Here is a 13224-nt window from a genome sequence, read left to right on the forward strand (position 1 = left end):
GATGCCTGCCTGCCGTCCCAAGGGTTTCTAATCAGTTTCCAGAACAATAAGCAACATCTTCCAGCTCTCCCAATTAATCCAGATGAATCGTTTTATTAGAGGATGGTTGCCAGTCAAGGTGCAGGCAGCGAAGCTGTGTGTATGATTCCTGTGGAAATCAGAAGCATGCAAGGAGAATTTGAACAAACAATGGCAGGAAGCAGCTTGTAGCCAAGCACGCAAGTCCTTCCCATGGAGGGTCAGTGGCAGATCAAAGTCCAATGAATCAATATTGAGATAGGCTGATCAGGGCAGAGTTGGTTTTTTCCTTGTGTGGGGCCAGCCAATCATCACTGCAGAATTGAAAGGGGCCCCCAAGGATAGGGAAAAGTCCCCACCTCTCATAACACTAGAACTCGTTGCCGTCCAAAATTCAAGACAGATAAAATAAAGGACTTATTTATGCAGTTAAACTATGGAATTCCCTCCTGCAGGAGGCAATGAGGGCCACCAACTTGGATGGCTTTAAAAGAGAATCGGACAAATTCATGGAAGAGTAGGCTATCACTGGCTACTAGCCAGTGATGGTTCTGCTCTGCCGCCACATTTGGGTGCAACGATCCTTCTGAATACCAGTCGCTGGCAGCTACAGGAGGGCAGAGGGTGTTCTTGTGCTCGGGTCCTGCTTGCTGGTTTCCCACTGGGGCACCTGGTCAGCCAAGGTGGGAACAGGTTGCTGGACTAGGTGGGCCGTTGGCCTGATCCAGCAGGCTCTTTCTCATGTTGTTATGTAAACTCAGTATAGGCAGATGAGTTCCTATCAGCCACTGAGATTCTTTTTCCTTTTGTGTCTGCCAGGATTCCTTTGAATAACCCACTAGGTGGCAGACCTCTGAAGATCAATCCGTAACATACCGGTAGATGGGAGTGAGTTGGAGGCTGGCTAAACAGTGGCTTGCTAAGCGTCCCACCGGGCTATGCCCAGATTTGAAGTGGGGATTCGGGGATCCACAGCATCTTGGCTTCTTAGCCAAGAAGCTACACTCCCTCTCCTTGTTTGGAAAGCAAAGGGAAAGTCATTGACATAAAACAGAGAGAACCCAATGTGTGTCCATTTTATTTCTTTGCTGCCCAAACTGCCCCCCAACTAAGTAACTAGCTGATCTCTCATGCTTTTTTAAAGAGGGTTAAATCTTACAGGATTGACAGAATTTTAGCTGCTGGGGTGGTGGGGCTGGACAGCAACAGAATTTCTTTTCAGATTGCTCATTCCCTGGAGGCCAGGAGGGAGAGGGAAAGGATGTACAGTTTGAGCGAGTGGAAAGAACTCTGTGTTCCTTTGATGTGTGTGTTTGGAAAAGGTGCTGGGCCTCAAGGGAAGAACTGGGGTGGGAGAATCTCTGCTGCAGTTTACACCCTAAAAGACAGAGTGAAATTCAGCAGATCACTCCTCTTTCATCTCTAAAACTCTTACAATTGCGGATGACAGCGCTGTCCACCCTCAAGCAGTCAGCCTGCTCTGAGGTCAGGATGGAGAGAGGGAGGGGAGGCGTCACAGCCAGCTTGGGCTGCCATTGGCTTAGCTGCTCCGATGTCATGGAAGAGCTCTCTTGGCTTGGGCATCACAGTGAAGGGAGCGTTGCTGAGATGTTAACCTTAAGGGGGTCTCTGAGCAAACATTACTAAGTGGAATGTTTGCAGGTTTTGTCTCCGTATCCTGATCTTGGGCTTTCAAAAGAGACTTTGCGAATCAGTTGAGTGGAACAGGGCCTAGCGATGGAAATGGATAGAGGACTCTTCCTGTGTGTAGATGTGATATCTGAGCCATCAAGGGTTTGTCTTAGTCAATGGAGAACAAATCCTGCCTTTTTTAAAGAGTCCTGTTTGGACTGTGGAATCTCTGAGTTTGCTGTTATTAGACTGCTAGGGACTGCTGCCTCTGTTCCCTTGTAACTGGCTCCCATCAGCAGCCTGGCTGCAGCATTCTCGAAAAGCTCCCTTTCCGAAGGCATCCCCACATTGAGCATGTTAAGAGTAGTCCACAGTAGGGTTAGGCCGAGAGAGAGACAGATTAGGCTAAGGTCACCCAGTGAAACTTCCAGTGGGATGGGGATTTGAACCGGGATTCCACACCTCACCCACCCACACCTCTCCAGCAATCTAACCACTATGCAATACTGCCTCCACCCACATGGCTGCACAATTTGCAAACGTATGGCAGCTGCAGCAGGAGGGGGGGTAGGATGTGTCTGATTGGGTAGTGGGGGCTGTTCTTCTTGGAAGCAGCATTCTGTAGCTCTTCCTTCCTCCGTTCCTTTTCTTTTATAAAAATGGAAATGAGGTTCTCCTCCTTCCCACTCGCCCACCCGCAAACCGAAATCCTCCCTCATGTACTTCAAGCCTGATTCACCGCCACGGCTCTGTTCTGCTGAGAGACATTACGCACTCAATTTATAAAGATCAAATTAAGTTAATTTGAATTTGGCTTGCACTGGGGGTGTTAATGAAACATTGATTAACAGTGGGGGAAACCTCTGTTTTCTAGCCCTGATTGATATAAATGTCCTCGTGTTCCGGTTTTGGCTCCCCTCCCATCTACCCTCACTAACCTCACCCCTCTGGCCCCCAATTTAAATTCAAAGATGTTATTAATTGGGTGGCTTTGCATTGGGCAGGCCGAATGTCCGTGCAGCGATTTTGAGTCTCCAAACAGAGCTGAGGCTGGCAAAAAGGAAATCTGCTCCACTAGGGAAAGAAAAGGCTTTTTGCCACTAGACTTCAATGCTAAATGGTGGAGTGAGTCCCTTGCCTTTCAGAATAAATAAAAAATAAAATAATATGAATTTAAATGCCTTCCTTATGCATTGTGTCACCATCACATACCTCTGTCTCAGTTGAGACTGTAAGCTCTTTGGGGCAGGAACCTTTCCCTGGATCTCAGAATTCTGCCCAGGCCACGTCCCCTTACTGACCATGCCCTCTTTGACTGCTTCTGCCTAGCTGGGAAAGGGCCACAGCTCAGTAAGTAGAGCCATCTGCATTGCACGCAGAAGTTCCCAACTTCAATTCCCAGCTCCACAGAAAAAAGTTGGGAGAGAATATCTGCCTGCTGTCTTAGAGGGAACCTGCCAGTCTGTGTAGGCTATGCTGAACAAGATGGACTCAACAGACTCCATGTGTCATTGGTGATGCCTCTTGCTTGTTTGGATGGAGAAGAGAGAGGTTTGCTCCCGTGTAGAAACCTATCTCCTTTTGTACAGCAGGAAGGTACATACCTTTGCACAGGATGCGCCTTCTGTATAAAGGGAAGAGTCGTGTCTCTCCAGGACAGGTGAAAGAAAGTCCTTCTTCATTAAGCTATGCAGCTCACTCCCACAGGCGGCAGGGTTGACCACCCACTTGGATGGCTTTCAAAGAGGATTGGGCAGATTCATGGAGGAGGAGGAGGCGGCTATCCATGACTGCTAGCCATGCTCTGCCTCTATGGTCAGAGGTAGTCATGCTACTGAACACCAGCTGCTGGAAACCACAGGAGGAGAGAGTGCCGCCCTTTTGCTTGGGTCCTGCTTGCTGGTTTCACACAGGCATCTGGTTGGCCACACAGAGAACAACAGGATACTGAACTAGATGGTCCTCCCAAGTTGGCCTGATCCAGCAGAAACCTTCTTATGTTCCTATGCCAATCTGCTCGGTCATCTACTGCCTTCTCTCACGTTTCCTCTTGAAACCGTCACGAGATCCAAGCTGATTTGGAGCTCCACCATCATCTTGCACTCTGCTTAAGATCATAAGAAGAGCCTGCTGGATCAGGCCAATGGCCTGATCCAGTTCAGCCTCCTATTCTCCCAGATGCTCCAAAGGGAAACCAACAGGAGCACCCACCCCACTCCAGTGGTCTCCAGCAACTGGTTTTCAGAAGCGTTGTTGCATCTAACTTAGGAGGCAGAGAATAGTAGCCATCAATAGTCCCTCCATGAATTTGTCTTATTCTCTCTTAAAACCACCACTGCCTCCCTGTGGGAGTGAGGGCTGCAGTTCAGCTATGCGCTGCGTGAAGGACTTTTAAAAAAAACGAACAACCCTATACTTATACCCTTCCTATTTTCTGTGAAACTCAAGTCAGGGTCTGTGAGAGTCCCAAGCAGGCAGGCACCCTGACCAGCTTGAGACCAGCTTAGCTTCCACAATGCAGCTGCATTAGATACCCCACCAGCCAATGTGCCAACTGCCCACCGTGAGAGTCTTGAGGGCCTGTTAGGAGCCCCTACCGACGTCCCTGGTGCCTTGTCCTGCAGGTAGTAAGCTTTGCCAGCTTGAAGTCGGACGTGGCCTACAACTGGATGATCCTCTGTGTCCTCTGGTGCTCAGTCGTCCAGTCCCTCCTGCTCCCGCTTTTCCTCTGGGGTTGTGACCGGTACCGAGCCGATATCAAGTCCGTCTGGGAGAAGTGTGTGGCCGTCATGGCCAATGACGATGTGGGGGAAGGTGAGTGGTGATTTTGGGGGGGGGTGGGAGTCCCCCGAATTCTGGAGGGGGGGTGTTTGGCCAGGCCAGTCCAGTCCTGGGCACTGTGACCTTCCTACATGAATGGAGGACAGCATCTTGGTTGGACCTCAGTCCTCTTCAGTTGCAAGGCTGATGTTTGGGAGTGGTAGGAAATGATGGACAAGACCAGGAAGAAACCAAGGCAGCCAGCAAGCAAATGCCTTCCATGTGCCCCTCCTGGCCCAAGTAAGTTGTAGAATCAGAAGGGGCTTAAAGGGTGAGTTAATCCAGCTCCCTAGAGTGCAGTTATATCTGTCCGCATTCATCCCTGCCCTCCAGCATAGTCTATCTGTTAATGTCCTAGTGAGGATTCAGGTGGAATGCTGACTCTACCTACCCTTCCTTGTATTCCCCATAACGTGTTTTATTTAGGGTGTTTGTGGAATTTCTATATTTCACTTGGGTGTAAAAACCAAGATTTTGCATTTGGGTTTCTGTACTGTATTTGTCTTTTTAATGTTGTTTTATTGTGTTTATTGTTATTTTCATATTGTTGTGTTTATTGTTATTGTGTTTATTGTTATTCTTATATTGTGCTGTTTCTTTTTGTTGTAAAATCAATAAAAATTATTATTAAAAAAAAAAACACCAAGACTTCAGAGCGGTTTACGAAAGGGAAGAAAGCAATAAGAATTACCAGTGAAAACAGTTTTAAAAAGGCAGCCACTACTTAAAACATTCAGAAAAGAACTTAAATCGGCAATTTAAAAAAATGGATCGGAGCGCATGGCAACATCCTACATAGCTGGACAGGCTTGCCTCAACAAAACTATTTAGCAGGTGCCGGAAAGAGTCTGGCGAAGGAGACTGCCTGATATCAATAGGCAGGGAGTTCCAAAGTCCTGCCACACAATGTGAAAGAGGAGAAACTTGCTGCTTACTCCCCACCCAAGGAACCCCCCCTCCCAAAGAAATTAGAGAGGTGGGCTTTGACATCTTGGAGGAGTGGGTCCTGCAGGGCTGCGGCCCCGACCCCTTCACCCAAAGTTCTTAGCAGTGGACCCCACCCCACCCTTTTTAATGCATCTTTCCTTCCTCTGGGACTGCAGAAAACAGCCTGGACGGAGTGATCCATACAGACCTGATGTACGAGCGGCCCTACGATTACAACTTTGCTGGGGACGCCCTGACCTTGGACCACATTGCCAAATATGACCTCTCGGCCCTGGAGAGGGGCCTCCCCCAAGCCTACACTACAAAGCCTCCCCCAGAGGACAAGATGCAGTATCTGCAGGTAAGGGGGGGGAGGAATACAGGTATAGCTGCCTTAAAATACCAAGTCAGATCACACGGCCACCTAGATCAGTAACACCTCCACTAACTGGAGGTCAGTGGCCTGTCCAGTTCTCCGAGTCTCCGGGTTTTCAGACAGGGAATCTTTTCCAGCTTTACTGGGTCCTTCTGAATGGGAAGCAGGTGCTCTAACCACTGAGCTGCAGAGGGGTTTGAGTTGCATCCCAATGAACAGGAGAAGTAAAACTGTAACTGCTTTCTACCAGGGAGGAGAATGGGGAAAATGTAATCATATAATTGTCAAGTTAAGAGGGACTCCCCAAAGGTCATGTAGTCCAACCCGCTGTAATGCAGGGATCACAGCTAATGTAATGGCACTCCTGTGTTCTTTAGCAGTGATGGTGCTGCTCTGCCCCTCCTTGCACCCTACACAAGGCCCATTCCTCCCCTCCGGCTGCTTTTCGCTTTCAGCCGTCTTAAAAAACCATGCGTCCATCTCCAAGTCCCAGTTCCCATCTGCCGAGCTCCTGTCAACTGTGGATGGTGTGAAAAGGAGCTCAGAAGCATTAGAGGTGTCACGTTGCAGCTTACTGCTCGGTCCTGGAGTTAAGTTCCCTTCACCTAATTCAGAGCAAACATGCATAGGATAGGGTTTCCTAGAAACATAGAATTGTAGAGTTGGAAGGTACCACGAGGGTCATCTAGTTGAACCCCAGCAATGCAGGAATCTTGCCCAATGTGGGGCTCGAACCCACAACCCTGAGATTAAGAGTCTCATGCTCTACTGACTGAGAGATGTACAGTTCCCAGAATTCTCTAGTGGGAGGACATGACTGTTTAAAGCGGAATAATTGTTCAAATGAATTGTCTTGCACAGCTCCAAGAACCCTTTCTAAGGCACCTGTCAGAGAAATTGTGGAACAGGGGTGGCTGCCCTGTGGGTGCTCCAGGGCCACATTCACGCCTTCCATATAAAGCGCTATGATACCACTTTAAACAGTCATGGCTTCCCCCGAAGAATTCTGGGAAGGGTAGAGCTGTTAGGAGGTCCCTTCAATTCCTCTCACAGAACTACAATCCCCAGAGTTGTGAAACAACCAAACCCTCTTCACAAGGAGTTGTATCTCTGTGAGGAGAATAGGGGCCTACAAACAACTCTCCGCCCCCTTCCCAGAATTCCTTGGGAGAAGCCATGACTGTTCTAAGTGGTATCACAGTGCTTCAACGGTATGATGTGAATGTGGCCTTTGAGGGCCCTTGACCCCGGCGCAGAGGCGGCAATCACTCTGAAGCTTCTCCGTTCCTCCTCCCGCAGGTCCCCCCCACCCGGCGCTTCTCCCACGACGAAACGGACATTTGGACGACGAGCCAGATCTCAGCCTACCTCCAGCACTGGGGGGCCAGCGGGGACATGGCCGCCAGCCTGGCCCAGCTCCTCCTCCCACGGGGGCACGGCTACGAGCGCCGGAGGAGCAGCAGCAGCCTCCTGTCCTATCAAGAGGAAGGGCAGCACCCACACCGCAGGCGTCGGAAGTCCGCTGAGAGCACCTTGTCCCTCAGGCCCTTCCCTCCGGAAGACTACTACAAGGGCGGTGGCGGCGGCAGCGGGGGGCCTGGAGACTACAGGTTCTTCAGCAAGGAGGAAGGGGTGAACTACTTCATCGACACTAGCCCCTTGCCGAGCCCCAGGAAAGGCCCTCTGCGCTCTGCGTCCGTCTCCCTCATCCCAGACACGTTCCGCCACTGCTCGGCCACCCTCGCCAACTTCCCCTTGACCACTTTCGAGCGGGAACCTCAGGGCTTGCGGCGCCTCTCGGCCCAAGGCCGGGGATGCTCCCTGGCGGTCCCAGGGCCTTTCCTGGCTCAGGAGGATGCCAAGAACTTCTTCCCTAAAGGCAGCGCTGACGCCCCGTGCCTGGAGCAGATCCGCATCCAGCTGTACGAGGCTCCCGAGGAACGCCCAGCCAGCAGCTGCTGCTCCGAGCCGGAGGGCTTCCGGACAGGCCTCAGCCCCTCCTGGGGGGGCCAGGAGGAGCTCCGGAAGGGCGGAAGCAAGGGCAGCACCAGCAGCTTCCTGAGCACGCCCTCAGCCTCCTCCGGGTACGCCACATACCACTCGGATTCCATGGGTTCAAGCTCCTAGAAGCATAAAGCACCGGAAGCCACTGGCGGGTCCTGTTCAGTTTTCTCTCTTTCTCTCGGGAAAAGTCTCCTCTTCTTCAGAGTCCAGGTTTTTGTTGTTTATTTAAAGAGGACTGGGCACAGCACCAAAGAAACCAAAACTCCAGCCTCTCTTGCGTGTTTTGCAAAAAAGCAGGAGGATGGAGGAGAAGGAGGAGGGCGGCAAGGACGATTTGAGGACCTGGGAGCTGCAGTGGAGCAGCTTAGAGACCCATGTCCCTCTTGGCTGAACCAGACCTCGCCAGCAGGAGGGCGGTGGGGTGCACTTCCCCTCTTCCTTCCTTCCTTCCAGCTGCAGCGGCTAGCTGGGCCCGATCAGGAATTTTCCATTTTTTTAATAATCCCGTGTCCCGCACCTGGTACTTTCTAAGACAATGTAAAGTTATGCATGAGTTTTCTGTATCAAATGACCCCACGATGCGTCCCCTGGATGAGGCTGTTGGCGAAAGCTTCGGGCTTGCAGGCGGGTGGGGTGGGGTGGTGGGGTGTTACCGAATTTCTCAGAGGGGGCTGTTGGCAGGGTGGCAAAGCAGTCTGTGTTTCCCCCATCAGTCCTGGTTCGCGGGACAAGAGCTGTGTGTTTGTGTTCCATTTGTCCATGATACCACTGCACAAGCAAAGGGTTTGAGGCAGGTGCAAAGCTCCGTGCTGATATGCCCCATCCCCTGAGCCGTAGGGTGTTGCAGGATGAGCCCCCTGTGGAATCTAGCCAGGCAGCTGATAGGCAAGGAGAGAGAAGAAACTGTTGGTTAAATGGGCTGCTGGGACTTGGGAGTCCAGCAATATTTGGCTGGAATAAGGGTTTTGTCTATGTTGGCATTTGGGGCTTCCCCCCCCCCCTCTGTTCCTGGGACTCAGGCAGCAGCTTCTGACACACACACTTGGCCCACAGGGTGGATATTTCGCCGCCACCACCACCTTTCCAGTGTCAAAGCCCTGCCACCCACAATGGCTTGATTGGCTGCCTCTGTCTGATCTGAAGCAACAGATTGCAGGTAGAAACTCTGCTTTATGATTCTAGGATCATCTAGTCCAACCCCCTGCAATGGGCATTTCTCCAGGGGTGAAAAAGCACGACAGGCACAGGATTAGGGGCCAAAGCTGTAACCCATCCTCCTGTTCTCTCCTGAGCCCCAGGAACACCCAGTGATATTTTTTTAAAAGACAAAATCATGGCATCGCTGCAGTGCCCCTGCTGTGTGGCCTGGAGCACCACTTGCATGCATCATTCAAATTGTAGTGTTGCAGCTGGGGCTACGGTTTTCAGCCTGCTTGATTGGACAATGATGGGAGGGGATCGTCACCTTTCTGGTTTTTCTGTATGTAGGGTGGCATGTCTTTGGTACTGGTGGGGAGGGAATCCTTTCTAGCCATTGGGCTGGATCCTTATCTCCCCATCCCTGATGGGCCAAATTTGACTGGTGGAAGCGGCTGCCCACCTGCAAATCACCTGACTACGCCACTGTGCTTTGAAGGCCCAGTTGGTTGTCGGGACTTCAAAGCGCAGCACGGGGCTGTTTGAAAGCCCCTTTGTAAACAGCCCCATGCTGCTCTTTGAACCTGAAAATCAGCTGGTGGGAAGTGGAAGTTCAGCTGGCCCCAGCAGCAAAAATTAATCACCAAGAGTTCCCTCACAGTTATTTATTTGAAAGCACATTATGTGATGGCAGGGTGGGGAGACTGGGCCTCTCTTTCAGGCTGCTTTGAACCCCTGGCCACTGTCACTTTTTCCAGTTAAGCATGGGGCAAGTGAATGTTATGACCAATAGGGTCAGCACAAAGTTTCCTGCTTGAGTTCCGTCTCGCGTGCACGACTGTGTGTGTGATGTTGTCTTGGTAGCAGGGGAGACGAAAAGGTTTGCTTTAGGGAAATAGATGCCCGGGAAAGGAATGAGGGCAAGTGGAGAAGGGAGGGGAGGGAGGGAGTTAGTATTTGTAGAGTCCTCAACATTTTGGCTTTCAGTTGCACTGTCAAACAGTCTCCTCCCTCTGGGGCAGGAGGTTCTCCCAATGGAGTCACGAGAGAAGCTTCCCTGAGCTAAGATAGAACCAGATTCGGTGCTTGTTTACGTTCAGCTAATGTCTGGATTTGCCACCATTTCAAGTCTAATCTAGTGCAACCCCCTGTGGTGCAGGATCCGCAGCTAGAGAGAATCCATGACAGGTGGCCATCCAACCGCTGCTTAGAAACCTCCAAGGAAGGAGAGTCCACCACCTTCTGAGGTTGTCCATTCCGCTGTCAAACAGCTCTTGCCGTCAGACCGTTCTTCATCAGAATCTCCTTTCTCGTCCTTTGAAGGAGCGTCTCCAACCCCATTCTTCAGCCCGGACACTGAAGTCCAGCTCCGAAGGCCTTCTGCCGGTTCCCTCACTGCGAAAAGTGAAGCTACAGGGAACCAGGTGGAGGCCCTTCTCGGTAGTGGCACCCACCCTGTGGAATGCCCTCCCATCAGATGTCAAGGAAATAAACAACTACATTGGTACCTCTACTTACGAATAACTCTACTTACGAATGTTTCTACTTACAAATGGAGCTCCATCCGCCATCTTGGATGTGGTTTAGATAGAATTTTTTCTACTTATGAATTTTTAGATAGTGTTGCTTCTACTTACGAATTTTTTCTCCCAATGCATTCGTATGGGATTCGACTTACAATTTTTTTGACTTACAAATGTGCGTTCGGAACGCATTAAATTCGTAAGTAGAGGTACCACTGTATCTGACTTTTAGAAGACATCTGAAGGCAGCCCTGGTTTAGGGAGGTTTTTAATGTTTGAAGTTTTATCGCTTTATTATTATTGTTAATAATAATCTGTTGGTAGCCACCCAGAGTGGCTGGGGAAACCCAGCCAGATGGGTGGGGTATAAATTATTATTATTATTATTATTATTATTATTATTATTATTATTATTATTATTACCACCCCATGGTGCGGGCCCTACTCCCTGGAGCAGCAGAAATGGGATCTGTGCCTTTTAGCTGCCGAAGAGCAGGCAGAAATATGAGATGTTCCTTTTCCTCCATCTTCAAAACTTATTTGCACACAGCTTTTGAAATCAACCTGCATTGTCCATGGCTGTTTTCATCCCTTCACTGGGCAGATCTACACCTAGGACACTGCTTTGCGCTGAGACCAAACTGGTTCATCTCACTCAGTACATTGTCCACACTGAGTGGCAGCAATGGTTCTTCCAGGGTTTCAGGCATAGGGGACATTCTCTGCATACTCCCCACTTGGAGATGCTGCCAGGATTGGACCTGGGACCTTCTGCAAGCAGAGCAGAATGAGATGATAGAGTCCAGTGGTGGAGAGCAGGCTGTACCACTTTGTGATGCTGGAAATTGATAATTTCTTTGAGCGTCCCCCCACATCCGAGGCAGATGCTGCCTTGATAACAGAGCTGCAATCCTGTGCTGTGGATGAATGTTCTCATTTCGCTGAAACATGTTGGGTGTTCCTTATTTTTTTCCTGTTGGATTTTTGATTATTTAAGAAAGAACATACACTTCAACAACATGCAAGGAGTGAAGAAATAAAGAAAGACGATGCGACGAAATTGAAATGAAACATAACACACAAAATGCAAATTTGCATCCTTTCGGTCACAATCCCTGAAAAGAATTACTGTATTGGTATTGGGGGTGGGGGTAGCAATGCAGTTCCTATTACATACTGTATAACAATACAAATGTTTGAGAGATACAGGAAGGAACAACGGCTTGCCTGTTTGCCATCATATGGTCCACAACTTGAAAAAGAAAACGATGCACAGTTGATGCATTGGTTCAAGTGCCCCAATCTGTTTTAGGATGGCCACCTGTCTTGGGTGCCACATCTGGAGACAGCTTTCCAAAATGTAGGTTGGCATCATTCATAATTTATTCCCTATAAGAATAAATATGGGGCCTTTGGGAGGATGAGTATTTTCCTCATAGTTCGAGGAAGGGGTTGTTATGCACGCCTATATTTGTAGTGTGGGGGATGTGGAGGATTCAAAAACATCTGGTGGGGTGGTAGTAGTTGCGCTTTGAAATGTGTACTGTTTTCATCATTGTAGAAGATTTATTCCCCTCACCCCATCGTTATGAAATCCACAGAGGGGGTGGGGGATCAGGGCAGGACATCTCAAAAGGCAGGTTCCAGGGCCCAGAAGTGCTTTTCTTCCTTTTATTAGAAAACAACAGCAGCGCCGAAAAAGCATGCTTCTAGTCCTCATGCTTACGGATGCTAACTTGCGTCTGAACCGGTGCAGCAGCAGCAGCGCCTGTGTCAAAAAAGGGTAGCTCAGAGGAGTTGCGATGGTCCCTTACTTCATCTCGAGTGCAGTTTGTTCTCGCACATGCCACGGGATGGGGTGTCTCCCCCCCCCCCATTGTGTGTTCGCAAGGGGAAGAAGGACACCAGTTGCTGAGAAGAGATCAGTCAGTTTGGGTTGTGGCTTCCAGAAAGGGGCTCTTTCGCTGCGTCCACCATTGAATGTCCAAAGGAGGGACTGTTCCATCTCGGGGGGGGGGGGAGTCCTGAGGAGCAGTAATCATTTGAAGGCTAACTGTGGAGGTTGCACCTTTGGAACAAAACTGCCTCCCCCCACAGGGAAATAGATGTTGGCCAGGAAACCAGCCACGGCTCTCTGTGGTGTGACCAACAAACTTCTTGGTCGCTGTGGCGTGACCAACAGACTTCTGGGGCGCTGTTTTTATTATTATTATTATTATTCCAACCACTTGATATTCCACCTCCCCACAAATATATTATGGATGTTGTGCCTTTTAAGGGTTTGACAATAACGATGCTGGTACTATCTGATGAATATTGATAGTCCAGTTGATGAGCCTATTGGATTTCTTTTTTGCAAAAAGCAGTCAGGTAAGGGGTGGGGTGGGCAAGATGAGATGCTTAACCCTTTTGTCGTACTGTATCTTTTTAACTCTTTGTAGTGTCACAAGGCAATACTTTTCCAAACCTGTTGGGAGGGTCACCGTATCTCAGAAATCAGACCCCACGTTTTTACTGACCTTTTGAGAAATAATACTTTTTTTAAAGAAGAAAAAACCCACCACCTTGGCACCCTTAATAAAGAATACTATAATGGCTGCTAAAATTCATAGACCCAGCCAGGCAATACCTTTCTACTGCTAGAAGACCACAGGGTGGGGGGTGGGGAGTGTTTATTCCAGCGTTGAGGCTTCTCTCGGCCTGCTCCGAAAAAGACTCCCATTTCTGTTTTGTGTTCTGTCCCTTTCTCTTGGTGACGTTCCACGCTGTGCAAAGACAAACTTTCTG

General features: G+C 49.6%; 1 protein-coding gene across 1 annotated transcript in view; it reads left to right on the forward strand.

Annotated features, from left to right (window-relative positions):
* Positions 1 to 8459, forward strand: part of GPR153 (G protein-coupled receptor 153) — a 28467-nt gene extending 20008 nt beyond the window's left edge. Inside the window, exons 4-6 of the mRNA XM_088671781.1 lie at positions 4275 to 4464; positions 5574 to 5758; positions 7073 to 8459. Coding sequence (XP_088527907.1) covers positions 4275 to 4464; positions 5574 to 5758; positions 7073 to 7900 — 1203 coding nt within the window. The 3' untranslated portion in view covers positions 7901 to 8459. The remainder of the gene's footprint in view (positions 1 to 4274; positions 4465 to 5573; positions 5759 to 7072) is intronic.
* Positions 8460 to 13224: the final 4765 nt, after the last annotated feature.

The sequence above is a fragment of the Zootoca vivipara genome, chromosome 6 (genome assembly GCF_965207765.1).
Source record: "Zootoca vivipara chromosome 6, rZooViv2.hap1.1, whole genome shotgun sequence".
In the NCBI taxonomy this organism is placed as follows: Eukaryota; Metazoa; Chordata; class Lepidosauria; order Squamata; family Lacertidae; genus Zootoca; species Zootoca vivipara.